A 21,020-nucleotide genomic window follows, 5' to 3' on the forward strand; every position below is an offset into this window, starting at 1 on the left:
ATGTGAAAATCTTCCATTACGTTTATCTGTTGGGCATAGGTGACTGTTATAGGTTTTAATTCGGTATATATGGTGATGAGAGACGGGAGAGAGTGAAATTCAATTCCGATACACAGGCACATCTTTCTGAAAGCACAGAAGGGGGAGCAGACCTTACTGTCTCCATCTAACGAGCGGATCATCATTAACAATATTCCATGCCTTCACTCCGTGAGACTCTGTGGAGAGGTTTGGAATTTAATCCAGCAGATTGGCACGAAGGCTAGTGATCCGAAACTTAACGTTACCATCTGTACTACCCTTAGCGACAAGCTACTCTTGATGAAAATTTTTTCCACCAAAAAGATTCGAATCACCCACTTCCGAGTGGAGCCAAACTGCCCAGGTGTGCGTGTACGGAGATCGGTTACGCATTAACGGAAAATACACTGATACACCCTTTATAATCTGAGTGCGCCACTCAAGATCAACCGGGAACGCTCGCAATCGTAAAATTTCTAGAAGCTTTAGGCTATAGGGATTTAAAATGTAATGTCAACATGTTGCAGGAAGGACAGGTACCAGGCAGGGATACACTGTAAAAATTCTAAGGCAATGTTTAGTTAACTTGAGTAGTACCTCAGGAATAATAGAGAACATATAGAAGATTCAAAAGACATCTGCACGTTTTGCTATGGGATCGTTTAGTTCTCGTGAGAGTGTCACGGAGTAGGTCATCCACCTCTGGTGTTTTAGACGTTGTGTGTCATCCGTAAAGGTTCTGTAAACATTATTAGAAGGTCCTAACAACTTACTGCTTCCTTCCACATGTAACCGAAGAAATGACCATATGTACACGTAGCCAATTACTCTGCTGGTCCAGCAATCCTGAGAGAGTAGCGTATAGCTAAGCCGTTCACAGTCTATAAACTACTCAAATAAAGTTGCTTGGATAGCATAGTTGGCTAGCGAACAGCCGTTGAAAGGCCGGGGTTCTGATTAAAAATCCTAGTTTTACTCTGTAAAGTAATGTGACAACAACGTCGAGAGTGAAAGACTCAGGTCGCGCCTCCACACGCTTGCTGTCTCACACAGCTCTCGCAACCCCAGGCGACGTAAATGAGAAGAACTTTCCCCAGTTTTCGGACGAGATAAATGTTAACTGGCCGCTGAGATTTTCGTTGATTTCATATACAGTGACCGACAGTGCAAGGGGTCAGCAAAGTTCCTGCTACTAGAGGGATACGTGGTAGGTTTTCACTACAGTAATACACTACTGGACATTAAAACTGCTACACCAAGAAGAAATGCAGATGATAAACGGGTACTCATTGGACAAATATAGAAAACTAGAACTGACATGTGATTACATTTTCACGCAATTTGGGTGCATAGATCCTGAGAAATCAGTACCCAGAACAATCACCTCTGGCCGTAATAACGGCCTCCATACGCCTGGGCATTGAGTCAAACACAGCTTGGATGGCGAGTACAGGTACAGCTGCCCATGCAGCTTCAACACGATACCACAATTCATCAAGAGTAGTGACTGGCGTATAGTGACGAGACAGTTGCTCGGCCACCATTCACCAGACGTTTTCAATCGCTGAGAGATCTGGAGAATGTGCTGGCCACGGCAGCGGTCGAACATTTTCTGTATCCAGAAAGGCCCGTACAGGACCTGCAACATGCGGTCGTGCATCATCCTGCTGAAATGTAGGGTTTAGCAGGGATCGAATGAAGGGTAGAGCCACGGGTCGTAACACATCTGAAATGTAACATCCATTGTTCAAAGTGCCGTCAATGCGAACAAGAGGTGAGTGAGACGTGTAACCAATGGCGCCCCATATCATCACGCCGGGTGATACGCCAGTATGGCGATGACGAATACACGCTTCCCATGTGCGTTCACCGCGATGTCGCCAAACACGGATGCGACCATCATGATGCTGTAAACAGAACCTGGATTCATCCGAAAAAATGACGTTTTGCCATTCGTGCACACAGGTTCGTCGTTGAGTACACCATCGCAGGCGCTCCTGTCTGTGATGCAGCGTCAAGGGTAATAGTCCATGCTGCTGCAAACGTCGTCGAAATGTTCGTGCAGATGGTTGTTGTCTTGCAAACGTCCCCATCTGTTGACTCAGGGATCGAGGCGTGGTTGCACGATGCGTTACAGCCATGCGTATAAATGCGTCATCTCGACTGCTAGTGATACGAGGCCGTTGGGATCCAGCACGGCGTTCCGTATTACCCTCCTGCACCCACCGATTCCATATTCTGCTAACAGTCATTGGATCTCGACCAAAGCGAGTAGCAATGTCGCGATACGATGAACCGCAATCGCGATAGACTACAATCTGACCTTTATCAAAGTCGGAAACGTGATGGTACGCATTTCTCCTCCTTGCACGAGGCATCACAACAACGTTTCACCAGGCAGCGCCAGTCAACTGCTGCTTGTGTATGAGAAATCGGTTGGAAACTTTTCTCATGTCAGCATGTTGTAGGTGTCGCCACCGGCGCCAACGTTGTGTGAACGCTGTGAAAAGCTAATCATTTGCATATCACAGCATCTTCTTCCTGTCGGTTAAATTTCGCGTCTGTAGCACATCATCTTCGTGGTGTAACAACTTTAATGGCAAGTAGTGTAAGAACACTGATAGGCTTTAGGGGTAATACAGCAAGGAAATATTCTGAAATCAGAATGGAACAGTATTAAGCTGAGGGCAGCCTTCTCTGACTACACAGGCTTCATGAACTGTATCAGAACGAGGCCCGTGCAGTCGAGGTCAACTCGGGGATAGAATCATAAGTCCAGAGTACCAGATCAAGATGACAAAGGGGGAGGGGTGGAGAGAGGGGAGGGGGGAACTTGGATTAATCTTACCGCTCGGCTGGAATCGCTGGTCCACAATCAAATATCGAAAATACACGCACCCACCACGAGAACAAAATAAAACGGCGAGCGAACTCGAACGACGTTGCTATGTTTTGTTCGGAGAAATGAACAGCTGAAGTACTACTACTGCACGGCGATAAATGCCTGCAGTGAGAGGATGACAAGGCTGCAGCTGCGTGTCGGTCTCCAGGTTAAACAGAAAGGGGCCACGCGTGGTGATGGCCAGACCTTACATGGGTGACGGGCGCTACACTCTCGTAAGCCAGTGCCTTGAAAAAATAGTGCCGTTACAAACTACGTGGAAGGGCAACGGGCCAGAGCTTGCCTGCTTGGACACAGCAACTGTCCATATTCTTTTTGCCACAGAAGTTTCCTATCCTGTCTCAGGCTCAATAATCGAAACGGCTGGTCCCAATGTATCTCCACGCAGCCCACGAGCAAGAAGACGCTCGCTTGAAACTTAAACAGCAATTCTCGGCTGCTGCCATCTTGAGTAAAGTGTTAACTGCTCTCAGAATCATGACAACCGAAATCTGTTTCCAGATTTTTGTTCTTCGCTATGTTGGGAATGGTTACCGTAAAGCTTAGTTTCTCTCGGAATCTTAATATACATGGTGATTCACGAAAATATGCAAATATTTTAATACGTTATTCTACAAGTAAAACTAAAGAAAAAAGTTCATATAAACATAGGTCCGCAAATGTTTGGTTACGGAGTTACGGCTAATAAAAGATTTTGCCTGAAATTTAGCAACTTCGCTAGTATGAAGCCATCGCAAAACTGTATGAGGTTAAAGTAAAGCACGATTTCCATTTATTTTCTTGTTATTGGTCTGATGAATCTAATGAAACATGTCCCGGACGTGTATATGCAGTAGTTTTCCAAAACATTCAGAGAAGGGAAGATTATTTACAAGTAAATTTGTTTACTTTCCATTAAGAATGCAGAATCGTTTATGTCATTGTTGGCAACCGTTAGTGAGTTGTTTCAGTCGTTTCCTAACCTTCAAACGAGTTAGTTTTCTGTTCAGTGAAAGAACAGAATAACAATGAAACCGCATAGTAACTGTTGTAGTTTGGTATTAATAAAAGCAGATTATCTGACACATTCATACAGTTTCAGTTAACGTTATTACCATCGTTTTTCCAAAATTAAATTCTCTGTAACTTCTCTTGAAAACTTTATACAATTGTCTGGACTTTTAAAAAACAAACTGCACTAAGTAGTTAATAAATTAAATTTTACGAAATTACTTCTTTGCTTCTCTGGATGTTCTAGAAAAGTACTGCAGATACACGTCTGGGACACGTTTTATTACATTCACCAGACCAATAACAACAAAATAAATGGAAATCGTGCTTTACTGTAACCTCATACAGTTTTTCGATGGCTTCATACTAGTGAAGTTGCTAAATTTCAGGAAAAACCTTTTATTAGCCTTAACTCCGTAACTAAACATCTGCGAACCTACGCTTATATGAATCTTTTTCTCTATTTTTACTTGTAGGATAACATATTAATATATTTGCATATCTTCGTGAATCACCCTCTACATGAAATGTATTCGCAGTTCCGAATACGGTCAACCATCAGCTGGATAAAATAATGACGACAGTGAAAATTCATGCCGGACCGAAGGTCGAACCCGGATTTTTCGTTTTACGCGAGTAGCCTTAACGGCTTTGGCTCCCCGTGTACGGCTGGCGGCCAGACCCAAGCTTCCGTATGTGATCGTTCGTGCGTGACAACCTATATTCATACACACTTTGCGTGATTCCTATACAGGGGAGCAACTTTTAAATGAAAATCGCTCTTCGGTATCGGCGCAGAAATACGACACTGCAGTGCCTGTGTTGATCATGCACTCCTGCATGCATGTCCGAAGGAACAGTGAATCGTACTTCTGAACAACAAAGACATTGCAGTACCGCATTTATCTGCCGATACCGGGCAAGCGACTGTCAATTAAAATATTTCCCCTGTGCGGGAATATACCGGGTGATCAAAAAGTCAGTATAAATTTGAAAACTGAATAAATCACGGAATAATGTAGATGGAGAGGTACAATTTGACACACATGCTTGGAATGACATGGGTTTTTATTATAACCAAAAAAGTACAAAATTTCAACAAATGTCCGACTGATGGCGCTTCATCTGATCAGAATAGCAATAATTAGAATAACAAAGTAACACAAAGCAAAGCTGATGTTCTTTACGGGAAATAGCGCAATATGTCCACCATCATTCCTCAACAATAGCTGTACTCTAGGAATAATGTTGTGAACAGCACTGTACAGCATGTCCGGAGTTATGGTGAGGCATTGGCGTTGGATGTTGTCTTTCAGCATCCCTAGAGATGTCGGTCGATCACGATACACTTGCGATTTCAGGTAACCCCAAAGCCAATAATCGCACGGACTGAGGTGTGGGGACCTGGGAGGTCAAGCATGACGAAAGTGGCGGCTGAGCACACGATCATCACCAAACGAGATCTTTCACGCGTCTAGCTATATGGTTTTTTGTTTTTGTTCTAATAAAACCCCATGTCATTCCAAGCATGTGTGTTAATTTTTACCTCTCTATCTACATTATTCCGTAGTTTATTAAGTTTTCAAATTTATACTGACTTTTTGATCACCCGGTTCATAAAGGCGTACGAGTTCTAAATACGTGGTTGACGACATATGGTAGTTCGAGTCTGGGCCTAAGTCGTGACGAACAGTCTAATTAGTAAGCAGGAAAATCCGGTTTCATTCCCGATCTGACACAAATTTTCATTGTCGCCATTCCATTATACAGCTGAAGGTCGTCCTTATTCGCAACTGCGAATATATCTCATGTATTTCATGACATTCACTGGTTCGTACTCGACTCCTTCGTTTCCGGCCTTGCGGGCCACGGCACGTGGAGGTCCGGGGGACGTGGGTAACGCGCGCTGTTGCAGGCTGACGCCCGCCCCTTGCTGCGCAGCGCCGGCCGCCGCCCAGAGGCCCCGGCCGCGACCCGCGCTGCAGGCCAACAACGTGGCCAAGCCGGCGCCGCCCACGCCGTCGCCGCCGCCGCCCCCGCCGTCGACGCCGTCCCCGGAGCCGCCGGCGGTGCCGCCGCGCGACTTCCGGTCTCGCACGCCCATCCCCGAGGAGGAGGAGAGCTCGCCGCGCGGCCCCACGCCCACCTCGCCGCCACACATCGTCCTCGAGCGGCCGACGCCGTCGCCGTCCCCGCCGCCCGACGCCTCAGCCAAAGGTCCGTAAAACAGGCGCAGGTATGCCACTAGCAATACCGCTGCCAGCTTCTTCTCATTCTTCCATTTATACTTCACTCTGTGACCATACTTTTCTGTTTTAACTAGTGCTGTACAAGCCCCTGAGGTTACAGACACCATCTGAGACAAGCACAGTCATCATTCCCCGTCAGACCGATAGGTTTCGACACTGGATTAATAGCAAATAGAGGAATACTTTTAATGCTTCAGGTGTTCTACATAGTCTGCGCTCGCCCCCCCCCCCCCCGCCCCCCTACACACATGAGTACACCACACAGCAGCTTCATGCTTCATACATCTATGACACCATTTTCCAGAGTATTTCAAAAAGTAAAGCATTCAAGAGTAATTTTACGTTTAACCAGAAACATATTACTTAGTACATTATAGTTTGGATTCCAGACTGAGAATACAATCACTCACTGCATATATCATGTTACTCACTTAGAAAAAATTAAGTTTTATCGAATTTATCGCTTTACAAAAGACTGATTGGAATCATACTAAACAAGCAGAATGCAAAAAGTTGAGCTGAATAATGCAAACAATGACAGAAATAGAGAAGATTTTAGAGACTGGAAAGAACCTATGAAGTGAGTCCCACAAGGTTCAGTTTTGGGCCTACTTCTATTCTTTATGTATGTGAATGACTTTCCACTTGACACACTAATCGCAGACAATACCAGTGTTAAAATACTCCCCATTTATCAAAATCGACAGAAGAGATTCATAATACTGTTTTTCAATGAATTATTGAGTTGGTCTCTGAAAATGAACTTTGTAACATTCTTTTAAAAAATATTCTTCTGATTACATTGAATGAAAGTATAATGTTCTTTAAATATTATTGAATTAATGCATGACTGTGAACTGGATACAAAACTCAAGTTATCATGTAGCATGTTGTAAGTGCAAGTGGTGTAATTAATCTGTGTTATTGTTAGCAAAATCTTTATACAAACTCAGTTGGCAATGCAACTCCCAATACCATCAAAGAAATACAGTCACTGCAAAATACCTTCAGCCCTTTAGGCACTGAATCCTTTGGCCCTGTTCAAAACTGATAATAGTCCCTGAGCATATAACACATACATTAAATTCTCTTACCTCTAAAGGAGCAAAGGAGGATTGCTATATATTCTGGTCTCTCATAAAGATAATATAAAATATGCTAGCTACAGGCTCAGCAGTGTGCAATGATGGCCGTAATACTTTTAAATGTACATGAAATTCTTTTGGGTGATAAATGAAAACATTTAAGAAAAATCCAATGTCTTTGAAAAACATGTGGCCTGGACAGGGAGGCAGTATTGATTGTAGTAAATTACTGACACTGAGTTTTTAGTAAAAATTATATTCCAAAGTTAGTTTGCCTTTTCAAAACATCTAAGAATTGAAATTACACTACTCAGAAAAATTACATCATATTTACTATTTGACTGACAAACAAGGAGATTTAAGCAGCAATTATTATCTGACCTCACTAAAAAAGCGAAAATACAAATCATGAGATTACATATACCTTTGTTAACATATCTTAGAAATATTACAAATGGGGAATATCTTTTCATCAAATCAGTTTACCTACTTTCTGGGGTTACTAAACAATTACAAATTATCAGCCAATTCATCTACACTAACGTGCTGGCAAAACAAGAGTGATAAATATTTAACATCTTTACCTTGCCTGCATGAAGACTTCTGCTTACATGTTCTCATTATTCCACATTAATCTAATACTTAGTGGCATTACAGAGCACACCACAAAAACTGCCTACTCCATCCTCTTTCACTCACAGACAGTGTTACTTTTTAATGCTCTTTTGTGTTTTTACGGCTGGTACATTACATATACATAAATAACAGAAGCATACACAACACTGAGGAGCTGGTACAAAAAATTAAGGACATCATTGTACTCACAAAAGCCACATCACATCATTTGAGATCACATTGTAACCTCCCCACAATAATTTAAACTCATTAATATAAATATGATTCTAATTTAGTGTAACCTCAAAACAAAATTCTTTCACAGTGTAACCTCCCTACAAAATTCATTTACATTAACCTCCACACAAAATTCTTTCTGATTTAATCCAAGCTCAAAATTCATTCATATTTAGCGTAATCTCAAAACAGAAAATATTAACATAAATAATATTCACGTTTAGTGTAAGCTCAAAACAGAAAAATGTCTAAACCTCTCAACAGTAAAAATTATAATTATGTCGTTCACATTCAGTGTAACGTCCCAATAAAAAAATGAATTCAATAACCTGGTAATAAAACAATGTAACTAACCTCTCAATTAAATTGTCGCTCACTTATGACTTTTCAATAATTCACTGTGAATTTAACCTGGTATATTTTGGACGACAGCAGTGCTGCGCCATGGCCCTGAAAGATCATTCTGAATAAAAAAAGGATAAATTCTTACCTCAATGAAGTCGCCAGATATATCTGCTCTTACAATAAATTTTTCCGGCACAGCTCTGTGCAATGCTGGCCGACCTAGCTGTCATTTATGAAAGGAAGCAACTGATTTTTCTATTGCAATAATTGGGATGATCATGGATGGGAGAAATTAGTAAATTCTTTAAATTGAAATAAATGGTTGTTAAAAGTTACTTTTTATGAGGAAGATTATTATTACGAGAGTTTTAAAACATTTACATGCGACTTGAGATAACATTACTACATATGTGCGAGGCTGCTTTTTACCTTATACAATAACACTCAGGCTCCGACATCGCTGCACCGCGACCAGGCCAGCCAACACGATACACCATACCAGACCAGAGCAGACTCCAGACTAGCAACAACTTACTGCTACAGCTACACAGTTCCTACTGCAGTCAACACTGCTCTCTGGTCAGAGACCTTGTATATTGCAGGCAGCGCATGAGCAATACATCGAAATTACATCTGCTTGGATCTCTTACATAACCCTCCACTGGGGGGGGGGGGGGGGGGGCAAAAATTTGGCAGCGATGGTGAGTCAATTGGACTTGCCATGAGCAACAAATTTTTCTAAAATCTACTTAATTAACTAAGTTTACAGACACAGAGTACATACATATATATATAAGTGCAGAACATGAAATGAAATAGAGTGCACATGCACTGAGTACAGAACATATCAAGAAATGACAAAATGTATATGCAATGAGTACAAAACATATTAACAAATGACATAAAGTGCACATGCACTGTATATATCTCTATCATTTTACAAGAACTAGGATACGCAATGAGTACAAAACATATTAACAAATGACATAAAGTGCACACACACTGTATATGTCTCTACCATTTTACAAGAACTAAGAAAGGAAAGGGAAGGATTGCATCATGGTTGTAGCACAGTAGGTTGCACGTAGCTGCACTGAAAGTCCATATCTTTCTACATAAGCACAACAGCAAGTGAGACAATCTGAAGTTCTCTTCCCTGAAGTATTAATCAGTGTAGCCAAGACACTGAAATGTCGTATTAATATTCAATGTTATCATTTTGGTAGTACATTAGGTACACCAAGCAGTGGGACCATAATAACATCTCCATCGTTCAAGGTGGTGGACAGCATGATGTGTCAACATCACACTCCTGCAGAATTGATACTTTTTCACCAACGTAGAATTAGTGCAAAATCCTAATATAGTGCTCCATGATCATGAGGATGGACAGGACAAACGGATATTGCATTTGGGTCAGAAGGTGAAGGACATTAAGTCTTATGCTAGCCATCATAGAGAATTACACTAGTCCATCAACCGATTTGAGTAATTGTTGGCACTCATTGCCTAGTTACTAAACATTTCTGTACTATGTATGGAGTATTACAGAACATTATTCATAAGTCATCTGATTACACTAAATATTGGCACTCATTGGCCAGTTACAAACCATTTTTATGCATTATTCAGAAGTGATCATTCAAAGCAAGAGTTAATTAATGGCATAGCATTAACACAATTCATCTAATTATAGTAATCATTGGCACTCATTGGCCAGTTACAAACCATTTTTATGCATTGTTCAGAAGTCATCATCCAAAATGAGAGTTAATTATTGGCATAGCATTTATAGAGTATAACAAAAATATTATTTACATAAATTATTGGCATAGCATTTATGCATTATTACAAAACATCATTCAGTATTACTCAGAACTCATCATTCAAGTGACATAGGACATATTTAAAATGTAACACACTATAACTATTACTCAAGGTCTGTGGTCCAATAATACATAGATATAATGGATTTAATACATCTGAGAAATCTGCATTATATTTAGTACTATAAATATCTCTTAAACTAGTTGCATTATTTGGGACTGGTAATACATTTTTTTGTGCCAGCAATGCATTGCGTTGGGATCGGTAATTAATTGCTGGGGCATGAAAATATTTGCTTTTGACTTATTGCTGCAAATAAGGATTAGTAACGTCATTTGTCATGAGTCAGCTGTAGCAAGGTTATGAAACAAGTAGAGTATACGTGATCACATTCATGAATGACACACGCAAATGGGTAAAAAAAATGCAAGTACTAGAACAGGTTTAATAACTAACTGCTTATAGCACATTAGTTTCATTAATAGCTTCTCCTGGAAAAAATACAAAATGGATTATTCAGCTGAAAGAAGAATCACATATTATGCTGAAAAGTAGTGAACTTCGAATTAACAGGTAATGAAACGTGTACTGAATATGTATGTACTCTAGCTGTCCTTTCCAAAACATTCAGTCATTATACCATGCGATATAAGACATACTGTCAAAACGAACTGCAACAAATACTTAAATAACTGCATAGCATTTCTTAACTAACAGTAAATATATAAACATCATTATTCTCATCTGCAAAGAAAAACTTCATTATTCATATTACCATAACTTCATCACTATCATCAGCTGCAAAGAAAAACTTCATTATTCATATTAGCATATTCTTAATATAACTATTCATCATCATTCATTATCATTTGCAAAAAAGACACTTCATTATTCATTATTCATATTACCATTTACTTCATACAACTATTCATAGTATAGAGTTTCTTATTTCTAGCATATTTCATCACTAAAACTAAGATGTGTAGTTCTGTCTGACAGCCTGCATCAATCGCCTCGTAGTCTGAAAGAAAAAAAAATTAGTTAAGACTGCTGTCATACGATGTGTATAGTATATTCTTGTTAATGCTTGTTAATTCTTATCCATTTACTCTTCATCACAAGGTATTCCATTTTCTTTCGTTCATTCCGAAGGTCAAATTCCCATTTCATAGTAATCCACTGTGGTTTGTTTAATTTATTTCTTTTACACGTTATTTCTTTCTGAAAATGATGAATAAGGATTAATATCTTGCATTTAAATCATATACCCATTAAATAAAATCTTGTTTCTAGTGATATAATTAAGCATACAGCATAGCATGACAGAAAACGTATTATGTCAAAAACATAGACAGTTTTCAAGTGCAAAAAATGTACACAGAGTATCATAATGTAGTAGTAAAAAATTGTAAAATAGTCACGATGTTGAGATATCATAAGGCAAAATGTCAAAGTCAACTGGTGTTTGTTATATCTTAAAGATTTCGTAGTGTATACAAACAAAACAGGAAAACAATCATACATACACGAAAAATGGAAAATGTGCACGGTCTGATATATAACGACAAGAAAAGCGACCTGCTAACCTTATCTTGCCGGTCACTTGCAAAGAAAAAATACGATAATCATCAGTAAGTAGTCACATAGATAGAATTGCATAAGTGGTCATAAAATATGTAAGTTTATCTGGAAAAATGTGCACGGTCTGCTGTGTAACGACAAGAAAAGCGACCTGCTATCCTTACCTTGCCAGGCACTTACCAGGAAAAAATACGATAATCATCAGTAAGTGATCATATAAATATCTGCAAATGGCATTATAGTGCTACAAATCATAAAGTATGTTCATTCAATAAAGGGTTTAATATTGGAGACATGGTGATTGCCTTTACTTTTTCTGTTTCTCAAAGTTTCGACGTGTACTACATTGGGGTGAGGAATGCTGCGAATTCCATACGGACCTGCGTATAAAAGCTCAAATTTACTGCATCTACTCTTTCCTCTGTTGGATAAATAATGTGTGCATACTAATATCTTCTGTCCAATGTGAAAGTCACGGCGTGTACAAACCTGTTTTTGCTGTCTTCTCCGGCGCTCTGCGGCACGTTTGATGTTGTTCAGCACAATGTCAGTTATTTCATGGTGTCGTAGTAGACGAGATGTAGGAAAGGATACTAATTCTTTAATTTTGTTAGGTGGTTCAACATTTTTCAATACAACAGTCGGAGATAGCATAGTAGATTCATCTGGTATGGAGTTAATTACATCCTGGAATGACAGTATGAGTGTATCCCAATCAATATGTTTTTTATAGCAGTATATTCTACATAGTTTACCAATTTCTTTCATTAGTCGTTCACAAGGGTTCGAAGAAGCGTGATACCTGGATATATAGATCGGAGAAATGTTTCTTGTCCGTAACATATGTGTCCATATAGCAGATCGAAACTGTGGTCCATTGTCGGAAATTACTCTCAATACATGCCCTACATGAAATAGAAAATGTTTTACAAATGCTTTCGAAACAGATTTAGCAGTAGCTTTGCGTAACGGAGTGAAGGTAACAAATTTTGAAGTGAGTTCAACAGCAACAAAGGTGTAGCAAAAACCTCTATTAGATCTGGGAATCGGACCAAAAATGTCTACAGCGGCCATGTGTCTCAATTTAACAGGTACAATGGGATGTAACGGAGGAATATGTTAAGTCGTGTCTGACTTAGCTTTCTGGCAGATTTTACATGACGCTAAAACTCGTCGAATACGTTTCTCCATGTTGGCAAAATAACAGTTCTGTCTCAGTATAAGAAAACATTTTCTGGCTCCGTAATGTGCGTAACTTAAATGAGTATACCAAATTAATTTGTTAACCAGTTCGTCAGGAATGCATAGTAACCAGTTGTTGCTGTAACGGTGAGAGCGGCGAAACAGAATGTTATTGCGTACAGTGTAATGGTTTCTGATGGTAACATTATTCCTATCTTTCCAAAGGTGTTTAATTTCTTTCCATACGTTGTCTTTACTCTGCTCTTGTGCTATGTCTCGTTATGATGACGAAATAAAATTTTCAAATGCAACTTGTTGAATATACATGACGCTAAAATTTGCTTGGCAGAAGTTGGTTGCGATGTCTTGCTGATTGTTGCTGAGAGAACGGGATAGTGCGTCTGCTACAATATTTTGCGTGCCGGGAATATGAACAATTGTAAAATTAAATTCCTGTAAATAGAGTTTCCATCTCCTTAACCTGCCATGTGTAAATTTTGCTGAAAGTAAAAACTGTATAGCTCTATGATCCGTGTAAACGGTAGTGTGTCTTCCATAAAGAAAATGCCTAAATCTCGCAAATGCCCATACAACACATAATGTTTCAAGTTCTGTGACAGAATAATTTCGTTCAGCAGGTGACATAATGCGACTCGCAAAGGCGATGTTTTTAATTGCTGTGGAACCATCTTCTTCAATTTCGTGAAAAATGTGTACGCCTAAAGCGGTGTTAGAACTGTCGGTGGCAATGGAAAAATTTCTAGGAAAATCTGGATGTGATAAAAGTGGTGCATTCAACAAAGCTTGTTTCAGATTGACAAATTCAGACTGCGCTTGGCTATCCCAGGACTAAATAGTGTTTTTACCCGACAATTGACATAATCTAGGGGTGTCTAAAGCAGAGTAATGAATAAATTTACAAAAAAGTTAATTAAACCCAAAAAGCTGCGTAGCTGTTTCTTCGACGTAGGAACAGTAATGTCACGTAAAGCTTGAAGTTTTTCCGGGTCAGACGCAATGCCTTGTGCTGAAATTACATGTCCAAGGTATTTTATAGAAGTTTTGCCAAAGTGCGATTTGCTAAGATTAACTGTGAGTCCTTGTGCACGAAAAGTTTGCAACAGTTGTTCACGAATCAGATTATGTTCAGACCAGTTAGCTTCTGCAATAAGAATGTCGTCTACATACGTTGTGATTCTGTCTTTCATGCAAAAGTGTGTATCGGATGCCGTCAAAAGAAATAACATTTTCGTGAACAAGATTCTGTGTGTCAAAAGTATTGCTTGCGTTGCTGGAAGGTTCAATCTGTACTGTATCTAGTCAAATTCTTTCTGACGTGCTGTTATTCGCGGGAGGATGCTGTGGCATTTCAACTATTTGTACTGTTCTGTCATTTCGTCCTGGCGTATTACGTTCGGGATGATATCTACTGTCTGGTTCATTCATGATAATCTGTTGTTTCGGTTGATTATGCTGCTGGTAAGACCGACTGTTATTAAACGTACGCTGAAAACTGTTCTCTTTACTTTTACGTCTGTCATAATAATCGTTGCTATACGGCGCATTGCGATATGAGTTGAAATGGTGTGTTTTCTGTACGTAGTTATTTCCTTGTTGCTGTGCGTTACTGTTTGGCGGAGCCGACGCTATACGTGTAGGCGGCGAAACATTAAAGCTTGGTTGACCTTGCACATTACATTGTTGGTTAGGTATGCTAACCGGCTGGTTTTGTTGTTGTTGTGGGGAAAACCCTCTGTTGTTACCAAAATTTGTTTCCTGTTGCTGATAATTTTGTCGATACTGATAATTAAACTTTTGTCTGGTATCAAAGTTCTCGTGGTTGTCATTTCTGGAGCGTATAATAACTGTCACTTTCAGGTAAAACTTGTCGTGTCAGGTTTTCTTTACTCATCCTTAATCCTAGATAGATCGATAGTTGAAGAGCTGTTTTGATAGATATAAAGGATAGTAGAAGAGAAGGCAGCAGTGCAGAAAACTAAAGATGAAATAGCACTACTACGGCTCGGGGTCCTGTGCACGCTACGGCACATATTCATCGAAGTGTAATGAATCCCCTGAGGTCAAATACGCGCTGCAAATAAATTTTAGTTTCTGCATTACAGGCAATGCCGGTGAAAATTCAAAACCAAATTGTTGTATCCAGTCCAATTCTAGTTTCTGCGTTACAAGCAATACCGGTGAAAATTCAAAAGCAAATTGTTGTATCCAGTCCAATTCTAGTTTCTGCGTTACAGGCCAAGCTGATGAAAATACAAAAGCAAATTGTCGTATCTAGTCCAAAGGATGTATCTGTGTTCTGTCATTCTTACATACATTAAATTTTCTCAGCGATAGAGACTGTTTGTAATTAAAATCATCGTCTCTGAGTGTCTGAGCAGGTTCAGGATTGCATGAGACTCTATTTGTCTGTGTATGTTCGGAATCTTCTAAGTGATGTACTCTCTCTAAGTCACCTAAGTTTCACTGGCTGTGCGAGTGTGAGAAATATTATGAATGTGGCGTATGCTGTGCCGTGTTAGAGGGTGAAACATTTTTCATTTCTGTCACTTTAAAACGTTCGTCAATTTGGCTGTTCTGTTGTTCAAATTTCTTATCGACCTTCGCATCCGAAGTGCGTGAAAGTTCTGCTGACATTAATTTAAACTCGTCGCCTAACTGTGTTGCATTTTCAGAACATTGTTCAGTGACTGCACTACTTTCATCTCTAAGTAATTTCGATGTGGCTACACGTGTATCACGTAACTCTTCGCTACTATTCCTAGCACAAGCCTCAATTTCCTCACGTAATTGTTCTTTAGTATCATGACGTTGCACGGCAACGGCTGTAGGCTGTTCACTAAGTTGTTTGTTTTGTTCATTAAAGTTGTCGTGTTTTTCATTCGACTGTTTGAAACTGTTGTTTAGTTTTTCATTCCATTGTTTGAGATTTTCATTACATTGTTTGTACGATTCATTAAGTTTGTCCTGTTTTTCATTAAGTTGTTTGTACGATTCATTACGTCGTTTGAAAAGGTCGTCTTGTTCTTTCTTGAGTTGTAGTAATAATGCTACAACTTGATCCCAGCCAAAAATTAGTTGCTGTATTCTCTGTGCTGTGTGATGGTGTATCTGCATGTGTCACGTTTTGTGTAACCATTTGGTCATTGTCTGACTCGCTAAAAGGTTTGCCAATAGGACGTGCACTGTTGGTCACTACATCGGAATCAAATAAATCTGAGGTATTCTGACTATATTGTTCACCTTCGTTAGAAAAAATTATCTGTTCGTTACGTAAATTTTGCAAACCGGGTGTGTCAAACTGGGCAGCGATCATTGTATCCGAACGTGCCACGTCATCAATTGTTAAATTTACTGTGGACATAATTGAATTTGTTTGCCCATCATTAGGATTTAACTCAATACTAGTGGTCGGTACGCACTGATTATCAGTAATTGGAGGATCATCACTATTACACTGACTGTCGCTAGTATGATCGGTCAAATTATTCGAGTCAGCTTTTTTACTCATTGCACATCGTGATGTACTGTTAACAGTTTTTCGCGGCATTTTTCACAAATAAAAATTAAGCACAAAATGAAACAAAGACGAAGCAAAATGGAACAAACACAATTACAACAAAGAGCAATAAATTGCCGATGATCGGTGAAAGAAAGAGTAACAAATTAGTAAATGTGTTGCGCCAGATGCAATCTACATTTAAGTAAATAAGAGCACATGTATGACTACTTCTCAGAAATTCACAAAGAAAATACGATACTGGCCGGTTGTCGCCAAGTGTAACCTCCCCACAATAATTTAAAATCATTAATATAAATATGATTCTAATTTAGTGTAACCTCAAAACAAAATTCTTTCACAGTGTAACCTCCCTACAAAATTCATTTACATTAACCTCCACACAAAATTCTTTCTGATTTAATCCAAGCTCAAAATTCATTCACATTTAGCGTAACCTCAAAACAGAAAATATTAACATAAATAATATTCACGTTTAGTGTAAGCTCAAAACAGAAAAATTCCTAAACCTCTCAACAGTAAAAATTATAATTATGTCGTTCACATTCAGTGTAACGTCCCAATAAAAAATGAATTCAGTAACTTGGTAATAAAACAATGTAACTAACCTCTCAATTAAATTGTCGCTCACTTATGACTTTTCAATAATTCACTGTGAATCTAACCTGGTAAATTTTGGACGACAGCAGCGCTGCGTCATGGCCCTGAAAGATCATTCTGAATAAAAAAAGGATAAATTCTTACCTCAATGAAGTCGCCAGATATATCTGCTCTTACAATAAATTTTTCCGGCACAGCTCTGTGCAATGCTGGCCGACCTAGCTGTCATTTATGAAAGGAAGCAACTGATTTTTCTATTGCAATAATCGGGATGATCATGGATGGGAGAAATTAGTAAATTCTTTAAATTGAAATGAGTGGTTGTTAAAAGTTAGTTTTTATGAGGAAGATTATTATTACGAGAGTTTTAAAACATTTACATGCGACTTGAGATAACATTACTACATTTGCGCAAGGCTGCTTTTTACCTTATACAATAATACTCAGGCTCCGACATCGCTGCACCGCGACCGGGCCAGCCAACACGATACACCATACCAGACCAGAGCAGACTCCAGACTAGCAACAACTTACTGCTACAGCTACACAGTTCCTACTGCAGTCAACACTGCTCTCTGGTCAGAGACCTTGTATATCGCAGGCAGCGCATGAGCAATACATCGAAATTACATCTGCTCGGACCTCTTACAACATCGATGTACACCAATTTGCCAAACACAGAAACCATCAACATCATCAAACAACAGTTAGAAGAATGGGCAGAAATTCCCAGACCCCACATAAAAGAAATAGCTAGAATTCTAAAACTAATCACAGAGCAAAGCTACTTCTCATTTGACAATCAGTTCTACTCGCAAGAAGGTGGGCTCCCAATGGGGTCACCAGTCATTGGACTTATAGGCAACATTTTTCTTAAGCACATTGAAAATAAAATATTTGAAACAATAGTATGACCCAAACAATATCAGATAATATAATGGCATCATATGCCTTCTAGATGAAACACCCCATTGTATCCAACAACTCCATAGTGATATGACCAAACTCTACCCAAAAAAAAATTCACCATAGAAATAGAAAACAACAAAATGTTGAATTTCCTTGAACTCACAACATACAGACACAACAACCAACACCATTTCTCCATATTCAGAAAAGTAACCACCACCAGCACAGCCATTCACAAACATTCTAATCATCCGATTCCACACAAACTAGCCGGTTTCCAATATATGCTACACAGACTGAACAAAATTCCGCCAACTGAAAGCAACTATAACAATGAATTACAGACAATTGGACAAATAGCTGTAGAGAATGAATATGATACAAACACTATAAATAAACTGAACCACATCATCATCATCATCATCATTTAAGACTGATTATGCCTTTCAGCGTTCAGTCTGGACATAGTCCCCCTTATAAAATTCCTCCATGATCCCCTATTCAGTGCTAACATTGGTGCCTCTTCTGATGTTAAGCCTATTACTTCAAAATCATTCTTAACCGAATCCAGATACCTTCTCCTTGGTCTGCCCCGACTCCTCCTACCCCCTACTGCTGAACCCATGAGTCTCTTGGGTAACCTTGCTTCTCCCATGCGTGTAACATGACCCCACCATCTAAGCCTGTTCGCCCTGACTGCTACATCTATAGAGTTCATTCCCAGTTTTTCTTTGATTTCCTCATTGTGGACACCCTCCTGCCATTGTTCCCATCTACTAGTACCTGCAATCATCCTAGCTACTTTCATATCCGTAACCTCAACCTTTTTGATAAGGTAACCTGAATCCACCCAGCTTTCGCTCCCATACAACAAAGTTGGTCGAAAGATTGAACGGTGCACAGATAACTTAGTCTTGGTACTGACTTCCTTCTTTCAGAAGAGAGTAGATCGTAGCTGAGCGCTCATTGCATTAGCTTTGCTACACCTCGCTTCCAGTTCTTTCACTGTGTTGCCATCCTGTGAGAATATGCATCCTAAGTACTTGAAACCGTCCACCTGTTCTAACTTTGTTCCTCTTATTTGGCACTCAATCCGTTATATCTCTTTCCCACTGACATTACTTTCGTTTGGGAGATGCTAATCTTCATACCATAGTCCATACATTTCTGATCTAGCTCTGAAATATTACTTTGCAAACTTTCAATCGAATCTGCCATCACAACTAAGTCATCCGCATATGCAAGACTGCTTATTTTGTGTTCACATATCTTAATCTCACCCAGCCAGTCTATTGTTTTCAACATATGATCCATAAATAATATGAACAACAGTGGAGACAGGTTGCAGCCTTGTCTTACCCCTGAAACTACTCTGAACCATGAACTCAATTTACCATCAACTCTAACTGCTGCCTGACTATCCATGTAAAGACCTTTAATTGCTTGCAAAAGTTTGCCTCCTATTCCACAATCTCGTAGAACAGACAATAACTTCCTCCTAGGAACCCGGTCATATGCCTTTTCTAGATCTATAAAGCATAGATACAATTCCCTGTTCCACTCATAACACTTCTCCATTATTTGCTGTAAGCTAAAATCTGGTCCTAACAACCTCTAAGAGGCCTAAACCCACACTGATTTTCATCCAATTGGTCCTCAACTAATACTCGCACTTTCCTTTCAACAATGCCTGAGAAGATTTTACCCACAACGCTGATTAAAGAGATACCTCTGTAGTTGTTACAATCTTTTCTGTTTCCATGTTTAAAGATTGGTGTGATTACTGCTTTCGTCCAGTCTGATGGAACCTGTCCCGACTCCCACGCCAATTCAATTATCCTGTGTAGCCATTTAAAACCTGACATTCCACTATATTTGATGAGTTCCGACTTAATTTCATCAACCCCAGCCGCTTTATTGCACTGCAATCTATTGACCATTTTCTCCACTTCCTCAAATGTGATCCTATTTCCATCATCATTCCTATCGCATTGTACCTCGAAATCTGAAACATTACTGATCGTATTTTCATCTACATTGAGCAACTCTTCAAAATATTCCCTCCATCTGCCCAAGGAATCCACAGGATTCGCTAACAGTTTTCCTGACCTGTCCAAAATACTTGCCATTTCCTTCTTACCTCCCTTTGAAGACTGCTAATTACACTCCAGAATGGTTTTCCAGCAGCTTGACCCAAAATCTCCAACCTGTTTCCAAAGTCTTCCCAAGATTTCTTCTCGGATGCTGCAATTATCTGTTTGGCTTTGTTTCTTTCATCAACATAACTTTCTCTGTCTACCTGAGTTCTAGTATGTAGCCATTTTTGATACGCCTTCTTCTTCCTTTTACAGGCTGCCTTGACTGTGTCATTCCACCAAGCTGTTTGCTTCATCCTACCTTTACATACTACTGTTCCAAGACATTCTTTAGCCACTTCTAGTACTGTGTCCCTGTACCTTGTCCATTCCTTTTCCAATGACTGTAATTGACTACATTCAACTAACTGGTACCTTTCCGAGATCATTGTTATGTACTTGTGCCTGATTTCCTTATCCTGAAGTTTCTCCACTCTTATCCTCCTACATATGGACCTGACCTCCTGCACTTTCGGCCTCACAATCCCAATTTCACTGCAGATTAGATAATGATCAGTGTCATCAAAGAATCCCCTGAATACAAGTGTGTCCCTCATAGCCTTCCTGAATTCCTGATCTGTTATTCTATAGTCAATGACAGATCTGGTTCCCCTGCCTTCCCAAGTATACTGGTGAATGTTCTTATGTTTAAAAAAGGAGTTTGTGATTACTAAGCCCATACTGGCACAGAAATCCATGAGTTGTTTCCCGTTCCTGTTGGCCTCCATATCCTCTCCCAATTTACCCATAACCTTTTCATACCCTTCTGTTCGATTTCCAATCCTGGCATTAAAATCACCTGTG

General features: G+C 39.5%; 1 protein-coding gene across 2 annotated transcripts in view; it reads left to right on the forward strand.

Moving 5' to 3' along the window:
* LOC126198891 (transient receptor potential protein) overlaps nucleotides 1-21,020 on the forward strand; it is a 439,251-nt gene that overhangs the window by 398,940 nt on the left and 19,291 nt on the right. For both annotated transcript variants that reach the window (XM_049935507.1, XM_049935506.1), the window contains exon 20: nucleotides 5,855-6,130. In XM_049935507.1, the coding sequence (XP_049791464.1) occupies nucleotides 5,855-6,130 (276 nt within the window). The remainder of the gene's footprint in view (nucleotides 1-5,854; nucleotides 6,131-21,020) is intronic.

This window comes from Schistocerca nitens, chromosome 8 (assembly GCF_023898315.1).
Source record: "Schistocerca nitens isolate TAMUIC-IGC-003100 chromosome 8, iqSchNite1.1, whole genome shotgun sequence".
Taxonomy (NCBI): Eukaryota; Metazoa; Arthropoda; class Insecta; order Orthoptera; family Acrididae; genus Schistocerca; species Schistocerca nitens.